This window comes from Gallus gallus, chromosome 8 (genome assembly GCF_016699485.2).
Source record: "Gallus gallus isolate bGalGal1 chromosome 8, bGalGal1.mat.broiler.GRCg7b, whole genome shotgun sequence".
NCBI lineage: Eukaryota > Metazoa > Chordata > Aves > Galliformes > Phasianidae > Gallus > Gallus gallus.
In genome coordinates this window covers 12,372,196-12,390,269 of record NC_052539.1, presented here as the reverse complement: position 1 = coordinate 12,390,269, position 18,074 = coordinate 12,372,196, and the positions used below count along the sequence as shown (strand labels likewise).

Sequence of the window (18,074 nt, the reverse complement as noted above, 5' to 3'; positions counted from 1 at the left end):
TTTTTAATCAATCCAGAAATTTTTCACATCATTTGACTTATGTCATCATAACAGGACTGTAATTTCACACAGTGTCACCATCTTTTTATGAAAAAGAACGGAAGAAATATCTTGTACTGTCATTTTGTCCTTTGTAGTCTAGAATGTGAGAGATTCCTTAATTGACATAGTGTCATCGCAAAAGTCTATTCTACATAATTACACTATGGCAACTGAAACCAGCTGTCAGCCATTCCATTACGCTAAGTACAAACAGACATTTCAAGAAAAGTCATTGCTTCAAGTACATCAATTTAACACCATTACTACTTTTCCTTTTAAATGTTTTGTGTATTCGGTGACCTGAAATATACAAAGATTAACAGAGAAAGCTGAATAAAACAGCAATTTCAAAAGCCTGCAGAATCAAAGTAGTACTTAGAAATTAACTGTGATGCATATCTGTATATAATTATTACCAATCATTGAGCAGTTTTCTGACTTCTACAATACTTCATTGTATTTTACATACGAACTCATGATCTTCTACAGTCTTTACAATAACACATTGATGTCCTTTGTTAATTTACCTTGAGTTCCTCTAGACCAGAAGAGCCATTATTCTGTTTTTCTCACCTGTCATACCACTAAGTCCTATCACCCTTTCTCTTTTCTCCTTTCATTTTCCTTTAATGATCCCATAGTTTTCTGTCTTTTGTCTTCCTTTGTCTACACACTTTTCCTTCTTTCTCACTTGAAGCACATTTTCTCCTTTAATCCTTCAATCTCCCAAACTTTGGATTCACCTTAACCCCTTGGGTATCCATCTTCTAGCCTCCAGCTTGTTTGGTTCTCCATTTCTCCTTTGAAAATATTTGTTTTGTTCAGTTTCATCATAACCTAAATGTTTGTTTTAAATCCAAAAACTTGATTGTATCCAGAAGGTAATGGTTTTTTGTTGTTGTTGTTTTGTGTGTTTGTTTTTTCTCTCTATTAGTATTTTTTTTATTATTATTTTAAATGATTGCCAGAGGCTTATGTCTACTTACGAAGTCTGTTACAAAATGGTTGACACGTCAGCTCTGACCACATACAAGAGATGCTCCTCCTGAACAAGGAGAAAACTGCTGGATCAACACCAAGAATCAAGATACTACTGTAAGACCTGAGATAAAAACATAAGAGCTTGTAACATGGGGCTTCAGGGACAGAGAGTGACTTTGAGTACCCATATCACAAAAGATACTTTTGTGTCCCCAGTTCTTCACTATAGACTCAAACTATGAAGGCTGAGTCTCTCACTCCTTATGTCTGTGTCATATAACACAACTTCATATCCCTATGTCTGAACTGCACCATCAGTTTTTCAATGCAACTATTCAGCCGTGAAGGTGTCCAGTAACAACAAACTCCAAGACCAACTCACTGCACAATACAAAGTTAGGCTGGTAAGCAGTTGCTGGAAGCTTCCTCTGGCACACTCTCCTAACAAAAGGAGAGCTGGACAGCCAGCCAGCCCTTAGGCTGAGAGCTGTAGGATTTCCTGCTGTTATAAATAAACTTGGTTGTACCAGCCCTAAAGGATAGAGGGTGTTGGAGCTCCATTTTATCAAGTTCTTCTTGCTTTGATATATCAACACAAAGAAAGGAGGGCACAAATTCCTAAGCTCTCTGCTGGTACTATTTTAGAGGAGATAAGGAAGCAAGGGAAGCTTTCTTCTGCAGCAGTTAAATGCTTTTTTTTCCCCTTGTTTTTGTTTTTGTTTTTGTTTTTGTTTTTATTATTTTATTTATTTTAAAAGAAGAGATAATGAAGATGGCTCTTGTCCATTACAAAACAAAGAATATGCTCTTTGCTGTGTGAAGGTTGCACATAAAGGCAGGACAGGACATAACCTTCTGATGGTCAAAAACAAATGCAGTAATGCATACATGGGGAATTTGAAATTTGGTCTCTGAGAGATACACATGCAAGCAGTCTGCAACTGAGAAAGGATAACCGGGAAGACACAATAGACTAGATTAGACCTTTAGAAAGTGGGGTTGTAATCCAGTTTGTAAGGAAAAGGACAATGAAAGTTGTAGCCTCAACTCTACTGAGTCACAGTGGCCTCACACAATACACGGTAAGTGACATCCTTTTCTCAAAAAGGATCAAGGCTCATTGAGCCTGGCAACTCAATTACCCTCTCAACCCAGAAAAAAACCACTCCTTCCCTCTATCCTACTCTTGAGCTGAAGTTTAATGGCAGAGCAGGAAGGAATGACTACACTCTACATGGTCTGTAAACATCTAAAAAGCTGCAGGCTTCAGAGAAAAAGAATCCCTGACCTTTTATGATTACTAGAGCAGTTTGTCAACAAAGCGAACTGCATACAATACAGCTCTTAAATACCTAACAAAGTAACTCATTTATTTTGTATACTGCTATCTACATACATGTGTATTAATAATTAATAATATTTAAATTCCTGAGTACAATATTGTTTACTGCTTAGACATATAGGAGGATGAGGAATTCATTGAATTGCATCTCCTCTAAACAACTAGAAGAGTATCCTGCTGCAAGGAGTTTCTTGAGAGAATCAAGAAGATTCAGAGGTGGGAGAAAAACTACTTGGATTTCTTGGACATATTGACCTCAAAGACCTAAATATTGTACTCTTCAACTTTTATTTTGTTACAAGTCTAATACTTGTAAGGCATTAGATGAAAAAAAAAAAGTATATTTTCAAGGTGAAAACAACAAAAAAACCTTACTCTGAAAAGTATCTTCAAAGATATTTAACAAAACCTTGACAGTATTTACGATAATACAAAAATATTCAGCAAGCATATTGTTGAATGATACCTGAATGATCATTTTAATAAAAGTTTTGAAAAATACACTAAACTACTGAATAATGAAGTGAGAAATTATTTTGTTTCCATTATAAACTTTCAGAATTATAAAACAGAAGTTTCAGAGTGGTTTCCAAAAATGCACTGCTCTTGTCTTGGATCTCTTCAAATAACAGATGATGCAGGTACCTCAAAGACTACAGCACTAGAATGAAGTGGGGGAGAGGCCAATCCAGTACCAGACACACCAGCAGACTCTCATGTCAGCTCTGCCAAGGCCAGGACTTCAAGTGAATCATTTCAACTTTCTGTATCTCCCTCGTAACTTCTGCCTTAACTCTAGCAATTACCAAAAACATAGTATACTCTTCTATAAAAACCATGGTTTTGCACTGGGTTCAGAAGCTACTAGGGATGGGGTCCAAAAAAGAAAGGCTGCAATTATATTTTGGTAATCTGAAATACTTGGTTTTCCCTTAAGGAATGTTAAGTCTCCTGAGAGAATAGCAGTATACTGCAATTCTTTTCTAAAGTAGGATTTCCTGATAAAACAGCCACTGATCGTATCAATTGCTCAGAACAAAAGCAGAGGCTTACCTAGAAGTTGAAGCTTCCAAGATGCTCTAAAAAGCCCAAATTCTATAGGGTTGACCTGACTCACTATCCACCTACAAGTAAAATCTGTCTCTATTAAAATCCTGAAGAATGTGCCCATTGTTGGTAGTGTGATAAAGACTTCACATCTTTAAGGTAGCTTTCTGTTTTTATTCCAGTATATCTTTGCCAAAATCTAACACTCCAAGCTCTTCAGTCAACCCATTTTGACTTTCTCTGCTCTGCAATGGATTTGCAGAATTCAGATTGAACCAGCTGTTAAAATAACTTGCCCTTTCTGCCAAGTCACAAAAGGGCATCACATTTCTGAAGCTATAAGAGTTTAAATAGACCACCAAATTTCTCATTCCAGGGTGATGCTAATGCCAGTTCTTCTGATATCTTCTATTGTAATATTTAGTTTGCCTTCCCTGACTTTTTACTCCCAGCTTTCCCATTTCACTAATCAGGCCCCTATTTTATCTTCAAAAACACATCACCCTATCCTATTCAAGACAGTAGCATAACTAATCCTTGATCAAGTGCAACAACTCTGGTAAAGCACTTTCATAAAATTTGCTTTACTCTTCCTAAACAAACTACAGCACAATTACAAGACTAGAGCTTTTGTTACTGCCTTGTACCTCCCCCGTTCAGTTCACCTGCTTCACAATGCCTGGAGGAGATAATAACAAGCAATATGTCACATATTACACTATGGTTGCAAACAGATGCTGACATTCATGGAAACCAATGCCATGCTGACAAAGTATAGACACTACAACGAAACTGTCTATTTGCAGATGCCGGTCATAACACCAATTACTGTAAATCACATCAATTCTACATTATAATTTATGCATGTATCCTAGATCTCCTCTTATCCTAACATTTCTTGTAAAGGTGCAATGCCAACAAGGCAGCTGTCAACTAATGCATAGCCACACTGCTGCCATTTGCTTCTATCCAGCTCCACCCGTACAGCCCCTTCCAGCTGTACCCAACAGACAGGTGGGGCACAGCACAATGTGAGACCATACAATCTTCATACCTCCTCCAGAACATTATGAGTTTAGACAGGCTCTTTCAGATAAATAAATCACACTGCAGCTAATGATTTCACAGATTGAAGAAAGTTTTGAAAATTAAGGTGCATCAATATCCAGTCCTCTTTAGGTTGTCCTGGACTGCCTAATGACTATTTAATCAATTTTGCAGACATCTTTGTTTATTCCTAGTTCATATAGTTAAAAGTCATTTGTAAAACATAAATATATGTATATTTTTTAGGTTTATTCCTGTAATATTTTCCTGCTAGTCTACATGACAGACCACATTTGCATTAAGCAGAAATTTTTCAAGTAAAATGAGAAAACCTTACTTGAGACAACCACCTTCATGTCATATTTCTGCCCAAAGCCAACTTAAATGTTAGTAACTCATTCAACAATAATAATAACTGCTTGAATGAAAGAAAAGTTTGTACCTGTAACATCTCAGGTAAGAGCAAAGTTAAATTCTTATATTGTAATACTCAGCTTTTTGAATACAAGTATGTTTGAAAACCATTGAAAGCAAAAACCTTCACAGCAAAATTGACACAAAGAAACTGATTTTCAGTATACGCTATCTGTATTGATACAGAACTGCCATAAAAGTAATTAAAAATTATGTGACTTAGATTTTAAAGCATCTGTTGTGAATGCTTTATTTCATTTTTAAAACTTCACAAAGATAAACCTTGTAATGCAATAGCACTAAGCAATCTGCAAGCAATGCTACTCTCTGCTTCTATGTACTACCGCCAGTGTGATTTTACCTTGTTTGCAATGCTTGTGATGAATGACTTGATGTCCAGATTAGTTGGGCAACTCTTCTGACAGGGGGCATCTGCACACTTCAAGCATCTGCAGGAAGAAAAAGAAAATGTGTCACAGAGATATGGAATACCAGTGCTGCCAACAGCATAAGGTTTTCAAGTGAACGTGGTAGAAGATAACCTGCAAATGAATAATACAGAGCATATTCATAAAATTTCTGTTTTAAAAATCAAAGTGTTACCTTCTTATTGTTGAATTAATTTGCACACACACATTAACTGCAAGAGTCGTACAGAAAATACACACAAAGAAATGAAAAGTAAATTAAAAAGAACAAATGAAATTTAAATACCTGCAGTGAAAAACTGGACTAACTTTGTCAATCACGTACATTGCTTTTGCTTTTGTTTGTTGGCATGCTTTTTTTCTTTCAAATAAGGGTGGAATAAGTGAAAAGGCAAAGTCTGTTAAGTAAAAGATTAATTAGCCTTTCATCTTCCTTTTCATTATCATCTAGATGGGTATTGCAGATGCCACAGCACAAGCAATACTGTGGCTGAATTTGAAGGCAATTTTGGTAGCAATGTTTGTTTTTCCTCATAGATCTATTCATGCAAAAAGGGTACAAAGGAAACATTTAAAGGAAAATAAGTCTCATGGATGGCAAAGGCTGGGAAATGTGGTAAAGACAGAATTGGGTTCCACAGCATGGCAGGTTACTAGTTCAACTAGCCAGGATGTCAGAGGGCTTTAGCAGACAAGTACCAGCAGATTTAGCTGTGGCTGTTACATGCGCTGCTGCCCTGCACAACAAGCATGTGTTATAAATGCCTTACCCAGAAAAGACAGGCCAGTGGGAACCTCAAACTGTTTGTGTGTCCAGAGACAGAGCCAGGAAGATGCTCTTAGTATTCCAAGGAGATGAAAATACAGAAAAGCACCAGTACTAAAAGCCAGGAAAATAGGAGTTACACTAGAAAAAAAATCTGACTTGATAAGGGCTTGGATAATCATTTTGTCTACGCAGGCAGTAAGGAAATAAGAAGTGGAAAAATCACACACTTTTTTTTTTAAAAAAAAAGGCAAAGATTTCATTATGACTTTTGGCTCTTCGCTCTCCTGAACATGGTTTCCTTTAAAAATGTAACAGCCCTGTACCCCAGATCAAAAGAACTGCATTTAATATAAAATACATTTCTACAGACTATATATAGAAAAATCTCATGTCAAAACTGACTAGAATGGCACGTAGCAGGATAAGCAGTACAGTGGTTACCAGTTGTGGCTATTAAGCATCTTTGTCGAATTGTATCTTTTTTGAATTTTGAGCTGGTTCACAAATAACAGCTGTTGAAAATGTCAGCAATTTAATAGGAAGTGGGGGAGGCAACTCCAACTTCAATGCTAGCTTTTGGGGAGGAGGGGAGAGGGCCATGAATATGCCAGTCCAGACTTTCTCTTATAATAATACCATCTTCCCATTCTCTGAGCACTCTGCAGACTAAAGTGCACCAGGCTGCCATTAATCCCACTTATCACCCTGACAGCTCTGTAATTACACTCCTGCTATAGCTAGGTAGTGTAAGGTACTGTAGTCCTAATAAAACATCAAGCACTGTGCAAAATGCATGCTGGTGAGGTGTTTTATTAAACTTGGGGGGTTGATCATCAAGTGACATTCATGTTGACCTATTTTTCTATTTGACAATAAATTATGCTTTGACCATACCATAATAGATATTACAGAGTGCATTTGCTGTACCATGGAGCAAAGGTACTGCATTCTGGTAAGCCAGGCAAAAAGTGTAAATACAATTGTAAAATCATTCACCAGAAAGTTATTACATAAATTGCTGCAAGTGACTGATCCTTTCAGAAAAAAAAAAAAATCACAGACAAAATACCACGCTGAAGGCAATGTGGCAACAATTATAATGAACTTTGATTCAACATGCACATTCCCACATAAAGAAACATCAAGTATTACATTTCTTTACTTTTCTTCCCATTCTACGAAATCTCCCCTTTCATTTTAAAAGGTTATTCCATAAGTATGTTTTTAGGTCAAAATAATGTTAAGAATATATAAATTCTTTTTTTCTAAATCACCTACTAACTTCCACCAAATATAAATGAAAAGCTACATGCTTATCAACAAAAGTTATTTTTTTTAATGGTCATACTATTCTAGACTGCATAAAGTTGCAGAGCATTGGACAAAGCAAAATCTATGCTAATCTCTGAGAATAGTTATGTCAGCATTTGTTATTGCAAAAATTAAAAATAGCTTCTGATTATCAGAGGACACCCTATTGGCAATTGCTTCACCTATTTCTTCATGGAACAGAATCTCTTTCAGAAACATATGAGCTGTACTGAGTCTTATAAAAGATACTGTATTCACTTCCAGACTTCTGCGATGTCCTTGACGTTGTCCTGCAACATATCCTTATATCTAAATTGGAGAGATACGTATTTGAAGGGTGGATTATTCAGTGGATAAAGAATTGTTGGTCACAGGCAGGGGGTCACTGGCTCTATGTCTGGCTGGAGACCAGCCTCAAGACATGTCCCCTAAAGGTCAGCTCTGGGACCACCACTCTTCAGTATCTCTATCAACCACAAAGACAGCGGGATCAAGTGCATTCTCACTCATTCACCTGGACAAGCTTGAAAAGTGGGCTGATGGGAACCTAATGAGGTTCTAAAAGGTCATATCAAGGCAATCCCAGGTATGCATACAGATTGGTAGAAGAGCTCATAGTGAGCATACCCATGGAATAAAGGTGGAACAGCTTTAAACTAAAAGAGGTGGAGCTTAGTTTAAATATTATCAGGAAATTGTTTATTCAGAGGGTGGGGAGCCTCTGGTGCAGGCTGCCCAGAAAAGCTATGAATCCCTGGAGGAGTTCAAGGTCACGTTGTATGGGGCCCTAGACAGCCTGACCTGGTGGGTGGTAACTCTGCCATGCAGAGGGGCTGGAATGGGATAAATCTTTAAGGTCCCTTACAGTCCAAGCCATTCTGCCACATCTTATTTATTTCCATGCAAAAGGCAACACACTCTTTGTACCACTAAACCCCAACTTGAGAAACTCAAAGAAAATTAATATCCTTCATTTTGGAAGCACTAAGCTGTTGAAAAATGGTAAATTAAGTTATAAAACTCCTAAAAGTGCTATGCAGATGTTGTATATTTATGCAAATATCATTATTTGGCAAAGCCATACAGACATGCCTGCAATTATATCATGACAGAACTCCATGTTTCACACAGATCTAAACTCAAAATTTACATCTCTTACTGAAGAGTGTTAAATTATACATACATATCCCCAGTGAACTTAACATCTTGGACTTCTTGTTTTCAAAAATGTTGCAACACTAAGGTTATTTAATATTTAAGGTGAGTATGCTTGTAATCAATCTATCAGGAACAAAATTACATATATGAAAGATACTTATATAGTAGCCCAACATTATCAGCTATCAGGTTTGTACCTAACAATTTTATCAGTGCAGAATTGGCACCTAAAATTGTATCCTCACACACAAACTCATTCAATCCACCTCCAATAGCATAGGTACTAAAACAAACAAAACAACCCACAACAGCAACAAAAGCAACACCGAGAACAGTACATTTCCAACATCTGAAAGCAATAAAAGGAAAAAAGCACTTCAGAAGTAGTGATTTTTGTTTCAAAGCAATAAAAAAAGAAAAATGGAATAGACAAATAGACTGCAAATTTCTGGAACTACTACTACTCTTTGGGGAAGAAAAAAGATGCAAGAACTATGAAACATGTCTCGTATTAAAAAAAAAAAAATGAAGAGGAAACAAATGAGGAGGAAAAAAGAATAGATAAAGAAGTAACTAATTTCTGTACCAAATTCTTTCCTCTGGGACATAATGACATCAGAAAATAGTTCTATATTCTTGTTTACAAAGGGGAAAAAAAGAAGGAAACCATAGCCAAAGCTAATTATCAGTTTATTTTCATTTCCACTTGTTGAAATATTTCTAAGTATTTAATTTAAAGCCAGAATATCTGATCAGACTAGTCCTTAACATGTCATTGCTTCTAAACAAAGATGGGCAATTTAGTTATTTCATTACCTGAAACTGCAGTGAGTAATTATCTAATTAACTGGCAATAATACGTACTACGTGAAGTACAATCATGTTTGCTGAAAGGCTGGGGTGGAAACAAATATTCTGGAGTAATATTTAACAACAGATAATTGCTGATAACCAATCAAACTTTCATATATCACAAAAAAAAAAAAAAAAAAAACACAACTAAATAACGTATGCCATGGTTACTCTTGGCAGGCCCTTTGAAGCATATTAAATCCTAATCCAATTATGTGAGTTTCAACAGGACAAACATTGATTTTGAAAAAGAGCTTCTAGCTCTACTTGGAGAAGTTTCTAAAACTTTAACTGCTAGTCAGTGAGATAGCCTCGATAGTCAAGACATTCAGAGATATTTAGTATATACATCCTTTGGATGGCCAGTTCTAAGAGAATGGCAGAGTTGACTCCACTTAACAAATCAGAGACCAGTTCACATTCAGAGATTTGGACATACATTAATTTAAGAGAGATGCTGGGATAAAGATCCATAAGGTTCCTCTACTGCAATGAAAAGACGCTGGTAAGAGCCTACTTTTGCCTTCCTTTACAGGAACAGGACACAAAAGAGCAGAAAGATTATAAAGCAGCAGGGAGATCTTTCTGTCAAGTATAAAAACTGAAACATAATAAAAATTGATAGCTAAGTTTGATGAGTACCAAAACAAGTGAAACTTAGAGGAATTGTGTTCATTCAAAATCAAGAAGCAGAAGAACAGACTAACACATGTAACGCTGAGAACTCAGCTGCGTACGTAAGCTTTTAACAATGAAGACAAAATGATCCCAGAGTCAACTACAAGCACATAATTTTGCACCATGGAAAGAAGAGATATAATCACATCAAAATGCCTCTAAATGCAAAGAGCATTAGAAATCGTACAGAAAAGCAGTAAACATAGACTGTACAAGAAGGTATTGTGGTTCTGGATACATAACACCGACATCCTGGAAAGATAGCGAGCCCTGATGGACTGATGCAGACAGGCAGTAAAATGCCACATCCATGGTTTGGAGTGATTTACTGGTGCCTAGGGATCTAGCAAGACAGAACTCAAAAGGAAAACAACATATTAGAAGGAAATATATATAAACAGGTACAGAACTTGGGAGGAGACCTACAGACTGCACGAAAGATGAATTGCAAGAAAATAATGGAAAAAGCGACTTGTGTGCCTATGACGTCTGGCACTTGCGTTCCAAGAATTTATTTTTTTTATGAATAGAATAGCATATTTAGAAATACCCAGCACACAGTACCTGCCATGGCATAGGTCTTTAAAAATATTCAGTATTACATAAATTGGCATTAACAGTTCGTACCTAAAGAAAGAGAAGGAAACTTTCCCACATCATCGTTCTCTTTGGCAACCTGAGGGTCCTCTGAGCCTTCCGCAGACCCACAGAAAAATAGAAAGACACCTCTCTGCACATTAAGATGACCAGAAGCAGCAAATTTTAGAACAGGCAATCCACAGGTAAGAAACAGGTAAGATGTTGCTTCTGACAGGAGCAGGAGATGTAAGGGAAGTACTCTTCATTGAAAGGACAAAATGCTAGTTGAGAGTTAGCCTTCAGAGAAGAAAACCTCCTACCCAAGTACAGCATAATGGCACTTACAGAGAAGGTTATTTTCAGATACATAAAAGATAGCAAATCGTATGGACATCAATTTCAAACCATTCAATTCATCAGTGACTCATCTTTCTTCCTTGGTCTCTACATATGACTGTATTTTCTCATCTACTTTTGAATCCCTCTTGACAGCAGGAACCCTCCTCTTCTCAATATCCTAACTGTCTTCTTGTGTTCTGTATTCTTTTTTTGTCTCCATTCATCTGAAACTCCTTTACTTCCATTCTACAATTTTTTAATCATTGTTCACTACACCTTTATCTTAATGGATGATGTTAATAAAGTATGATCCAGTATCTGACAACAGGTGTTTCTGACAGTGGTGTTATAGAGAGCTTGCACCAGCTAGTTTGCATCTTCTGATTTCTTGATACTATTTCTATGTTACTTATTAAAATTTGTGCTCCTTCAAGTTCCTGAAAGCAGCGCTTCATTTGCCGTCCTGAGCACTTGTGGTTCAGCCACACGTAGTCTTTCAAGTGTTTTAAACCAGTACATTTCCATTCACCACAATAGTGATCCCTTTCACATAGAAGACAGCTGTTACATGATGTTCAATATCCTTTTAATCCTCTATAGACCTTAGACAGAATGGGTTGACAGAACTGACAGTTTTTATTATAGCTTGCCCTGTACACAATAATCTTCTTTCACCTGGACTATTCTCCCAGAAGTGATGCTGACTTTTTGACTTATATCAAGGATTACCTCTAGTCTTTATAAGAGAGAAGGAATTATTTTTATGTGGCATGACTCTTATCCTGTGTAAGTTACCTTTTCAAAATATGAAACACCCTTTGTTTGTCTTAATGTCAATGAAACTCCTTTGGGTTCATGTCAGGAAAAATACAGTTCACAAGTTAAGTTACATTTATTCTCTCACAAAACGCTTCCATCACCTACATCCATCTTACCAGTGGCACCATACAACACATTGTTAACAACAGGAATTCAGATCTGTCACTTATTTGTACTGAAAACTTTTAATACAAACATTTAATAAAAAAAAATAATGTATATAAATAATCATTGAAAGTAACTGAAGTATAATGCATGCATTGGTAATTAAAGACGTGTTCTCAGTTCAAACCTATAAAGCCAGAAGAAACACATTTCTTCATTACAGTGCCACAGAGACCCTAACAATTCGACCAACATTGCTAATGCTGATCCGTCTTACAGTTTAGGCACTTCAACAATTCCAGCACAATTAAAGTAGAGACTTAAGGAAACTTTGTGAAGCGGTCATTTTGGGAAAAGCAGCAACAGGATAAGCTAACATTATCATTACTTTTAAGATCTGATCCCCAAATAGTCTTTGGCTCTTTTTTGTTGCCTTGCCAATGGAGAATTGATACCATGTTAAGACTGATTCTGGCCTCATCCAAGGCACACTCTGTGCGCAATGAATTCCCACTATTTCCAAAACTATGATGCTATTAGCAAGCGGTAGCGATGGCGGAAGAGGAAATTTTTGTTTTGTTTTTTTGTTTGTTTGTTTTGTTTTGTTTTTTGTTTTACTTTTTTAAACTGTTAGAGAATCCTCAGTAAAAGCACACTACTGAAAGACAGTGAGCACTCTAATTCATTATCTGACTGCTTAGCAGTTCTTTATTTTAATATGACTGTAGTCCCCAGTGGAACTCAGACCATTCATTTGCCTATAATTTAAGCTCTTAAGGGATTTGTTAACCCAGCCTAGCACAAGTCTTCCAGAAATGAGTTCCCAGAGCCTGGTCTAGCAGAAACAGCTCTGGCACCCTCATCCTTATTCTCACCTGAAAATTCAAACAGCTATATATTTGAGACAGACAACAGTCACTCTTTAGGCTGTTAGCACTTACATGAAAGAAGCAAAAAAATTAAAAGTGAGGCTTTTTGTTTGTTGTTTGTTTGTTTTTTAAATGAAAACTGATGGAGAGCAGTGGTAATATGAAGGTTCACTTCTCATGGATTCGATAGACCAAGCAGATTTACAACCTGATGGAAAGGCTGATTCACAGAACCACCATACTGCACATTTTCTCTCCTATCGCAGACTGATTTGTCAAGAGTAGAGAAACTCCTACATGCAGTCTACTTGATTGGGGCTATAAGATAGCTGACCAAACTTTAATCCTCACCAACCATGGTTATTGTAAATTTATATGGATAGAAGGATAGTTGTGATGACCTAATAGGTTTAGACTATCTTTACAGTTTCTTCTAATGTCAAATAATGGCCTTTAAAAGGGGTAAATTTATGCCTGTTTATCAATCTGCAGTTGAGGTTCCTTGAAGAGATAAGTAAACTTTACAGAATTTAAGAGTATACATATTTCAAGTTATTTGTATCATGTAACATTTTCCATATACATTATTATTTTTTTTAAACCATACAATCCAAAATTAGGGGAAATAAGAGGACTCTAGTTAAAATAACAGCACCCAAAGGATCTAAATAGGTGGGTATTATACACCAGGATCTTCAGGTACAATTGCCTGAAAACACTTTTTAAATAACTTGATATCTAAAACTATCACAGATTTTAGAGGGAAATATATCAGAAAAGAAATCCCAATTTAGTGGCTAAATATAGAATAGGCACTGGCTACTAGTGTCAAGCTTGTGTGGGTGAACTAGACCACAGTCAGCTGATCTGCATTTGCAACAATAGTATAAACATTTGTTGCTATAAGGAAAGGGAGAGAAAAATCTTCCATCTTAGGTTTTACCTTTACAACCTAAGTAGAAAGATTTTTCACACCCTCTTGAGAAGATTATATAAAAGAAAGTATTGGTCACATTTCCTACTGTGCCAAAGCTAATGGCATGAGAATGAAGACATTTTCCGGAATGGTTCAGCAGCCATTTTGGCAAATATTTCAGAGAAATGCAGCTTAAAAAAAAATTAGGATGGATTAATAAAAACAATCTGTTAAGCCACTGTGGTTTGATATATCATTTGTTCTCGAGTGTGGGGCATTATATCACTTTGTGAATTCTCAAATTGTTAGCCTCATGTCAAATACAGAAATCCCAGGACTGCAAATGTAGTGCAACTAAAAAAGTGTACTTTTCTCATTTCCCAAAGGCCCTGCATTTTCAAAAATCTGCTGGAAGGATTTAAATATTCTCCTCTGATACCTAGTGTCTTTAGCTACAAATGAGAAGATGTCTGCCTTTAGGCAATTCTTTTACATAGTTACTTGAAAACAATTACAGAAAAACATTAAAATTGATTTATGTAAAAAGTACTCCTCACAGATCCAAATAATACATTCCTCACACAGACAGCCTAGGCATTGGTACAAAACACAGCTTCTTTTCCACCCTTCCTTATTTACCTGCTCTCTCTACACAAAAACACACACAGTATTCATGATTAGCAAATTCACAACTGCTCCTACAACCCAAGCTGAGATACTATGGTTTTAGCATTTCTATTTTCTAATGCAGAAGCATTAAAGGTTTGGTGACTAGATCTGATAATTTCCAGTAGCTTCACGCCTCAGGTTTTCAAGAATGCTGTTATACAGCCTGTGGTATCAACAGAATCACAAGCCTAGCTTCCTTACCAGTCTGCCTTCTTTAACAGCAAGGGCTGCTAGTTGCTTTTTGTACTATATTTGAATGCCAAAAAAAGTGGATACATATAGTCTCATACAGCTCTTATTAAAGCTTCTTTGCAATAAGAATCCCCAGGCATCCTGGCTCAGGAAAGTCAACAGACAAGCTTAATGTTCTCCTCCTCCTCTACTAGGACCTAATCTCAACAGAATGTGTTCAAATCTTGGGATAATGTAAGCATTTAGATGGTGAGTGAGGCTGCAGCTTCATGAGATTACTTTCTCAGTCAGGACTTGTCTTGCTAGCAACTTCAAAAGCACTTTGCTCACCTCCATGAAGGCATCTTGATAACATCTTCTAGATTGTAAGAAGCAGTATTTTCTGTTAGAATTCCATTCCAGCTACCTTCCAGGTATATTGCGGGGATATATTTTCTATGAGAATGTGAATACTGTGACATTCTTCAGTTAAGATAGGCACATAAACTACCGAGTTCCAAACTCACTTATGCAGTTCAATGAAGAACATCAATATAATTGAAAAAAAATCATTGATAAATTATTTATTAATTGTGCCATTTTTATATATTTGGTTATGCAATGTGAAGCAGTAGAAAAAAAAGGATAAATTAGTGTAAATACACTTAGTCACTTGTAATTCAGTCAGTAAAATTTGTTTTTCCTTTGCAAGCCTGGAAAAACAGAAAGATACAGTTACTCTTTAATTTTGCATTTCACTATGGGCTTAAAATGTACTGGATGTGCATTATGACCAGTAACATTCTCAGAAATAGACCCAGCATATTATTTTAAACACTTATCTGACTGAAGCAATTTTCTTCATAATCAGAAGATGGTATATTTTAGCAATCATCATAGGTATTTCATTCTGGATAGGAACAGAGAACAGCAAAAAAAAAAATCTTTTCTTCATAGCTTCCTTTCCATGACTAACTCCTATGAAGGCCGAGAGATCTACAGAGAGAGGAGATGAATTTGACTGCTATCTTTCAAAGAGAAAAATCATAAATCAAAAATCCTCAACAAAGGACAAAAAAGAAACAAAATTATGAACAAAATTTGTTTGCATTTTTGAAAGATCTCTCCCATAAATCAATTTTGCTGATTTCTGCATAATGAAATCCTAAGGAATTCTACTAATTTTTGTTTACAAAATACCACTACACAAAACTTTATCCACAGTTTAAAACAGAAGCAAGATAAATACCTACAACATTAGATAAGGTAATATAACCCTCCAATTTTTCAGCAGAGGAAGCAGTGACACTGCTCTGTCAATGTTCTACCACCTATAGTACACGGTATTTACTAAAATATACTTGAGTATGCCTTCTAGGTTTCATAGTGCAGTACAAGATGATGCACTGCCATCAACAATTAACACTGAGCAACAAACGTCAAAACAGATTAAGTACATTATGTTGTGCATTATTATTTTCTGTTTGCTCACTTGCTCATATGTACAATTCAGTAATTCATAAAAGGGTCTCCCTATCATTAGTGTAAATTAGTAATTTTTTACAATGTAACTGAATATACACTTTACATTGTTGCCTTTGTAAAGATAAAACATACACACAGTCAAATGAAATTCCAGGGTGATCATTCTGAACTTGAAAATAGCTCTAGATAACATTCTGACATATATCTCTATATTAGCCTGATGCTTGTACAGTATTATCACCAGCAGTTTCTTGCTTGTCAGGAAAATATACTGCTATTATTTTTATTAATTTCTCCTGATAGCACCATCTATTCACATATTTTAAACTGAAGTCATTCCTACACTAAGTGAATCCTATTCCTTCCAGACCAGTAATATTTCACCTGTTCTACTCTTTCTCCAACACAATCTTTCTACAGCTAAGGCCAAAGTCACTTATAGAAATAAATCTCTAGGATCAGTAGGTTCCATCAAGGAATTTAAAATTCAAATTCCACTTTTAGATTCAGAAAAATAATCCTTCAACTAGTACTTCACAGTTCAGATTTGTTGGAGCAACACTGAAAGTCTACTACAAATTTTGGAGGGATAGGTGCTATATTTAATGCATCTCTTTCATTTAATAACAGAGTTCATAATACAAATATTACAAATAATAATGAATAATTCAAGCAACTTTCACCTATCAACAGAAAAGATCCAACTAGCTTTGAGATTGTGATTTAATTTTCCCTTTCTAGACATTATGACAAAAAAATCATGAATTCCAGCATTTTCTATATATTCACAGTGCAAGCAAGGTAAGTTATGAAATGCAAACCATCTCAACTGGAGTTAAAATCAGTTCATTTGGCATCTGTGTGACAAATGCCCTCAAGTATTAGAGTTTTGATATACGCAGTTCATAACAACTCATGCTGTGTCATAAATACATCATATTTAATAATTTACCATGATTATAAATGACAACTAAGGACTAAGGCACAGAACATTTTAGCAGCTTTCAGGAGCCTACACCTTGAAAACCTCATGTATCCAAGCATCTTAGCCAATACCAGATCAATTTCTGGGTACTTCACTAGACCATTATGCTATATACTGTTTTCTTAATCAATTTAATAAAAGCCTTCTGACTTTTTTTAAGCAACCATGGATCAACAGAAGAGCCCTCGCTCTGCTGCTGCATGTAAGCAAAATCACGGCTATAGTGAAGTTTCTAACTTCATTGTACCCTAAGGTGAAATTATGACAATGTTTTCTGCTCATTTTTACTCGTGCTTATTCTTTAGAGTGAAGGTAAATGTGAAGGTAAATCATTGATCATAAGAAAGATTGTTGAGTTTCAAATGAGCAACCCTTATTGAAAGCATTAATGATGATTAAAAATAATGCATTTTTAGGCTACTGTTGAAGTTGGAGGCCGATTTTAAAGGAAGAAAAATCTGTAAAGAGAAGCAGTAATTTTAGAAGTCAGTGAAATTCAGAGTTCCTTGATGACATTTTTTAAATATCTTTTGAGAAAAAGAATACTGCTCTAATAACACCAAGTAACATCAATTATTGTTTTTCATACTGTATACTTGCGAATAACATTGACCAGACCACCAAAGTAACTGTACTGATTTTAATACCTGCATGAGAACAAGCTGCATGCAGTAAACAACAAACAAATGTTGTTAATGTCAAAAGAAAGTTTCTTTCTAGTACAAAACCCTAAAGCAGCGAATACACCATTTTTCAGATTTTGCTAGAAATGGGTGTAGTCTCAACAACGAATTTCATTGTAATGACAGATGATAACATACTTTTTCTATTTAGAGTGACAGAAGTGTAATTTGTGAAATACCTCATTAAAAGAAACTTTGGAAAAGATTTTTTTTTTTAATAGTTCAGACATGTCTCTAATGACAATCACTGCTAAAATTCTCTGACAACTTTGAAGATACACAAAGTAGCTATTGGTATTAAAGGAAATTAGCTTATTATTTAGCATTTTTAATTTTCAGAGAACTAAGTCTTATTTCATGGACAAGAGGTCTATTTGCATTTTAA

At 35.7% G+C, this 18,074-nt stretch overlaps 1 protein-coding gene across 6 annotated transcripts in view; it reads right to left on the bottom strand.

Annotated features, from left to right (window-relative positions):
• The window catches only part of DPYD (dihydropyrimidine dehydrogenase), a 316,870-nt gene that overhangs the window by 236,080 nt on the left and 62,716 nt on the right, over positions 1-18,074 (bottom strand). For all 6 annotated transcript variants that reach the window (XR_003076346.3, XM_025152950.3, XM_025152951.3 and 3 more), the window contains one exon: positions 5,235-5,322. Coding sequence is in view for 5 of the 6 variants with exons in the window: in XM_025152950.3 (XP_025008718.1) it covers positions 5,235-5,322 (88 nt within the window). In the remaining variant the exon portion in view is untranslated. The remainder of the gene's footprint in view (positions 1-5,234; positions 5,323-18,074) is intronic.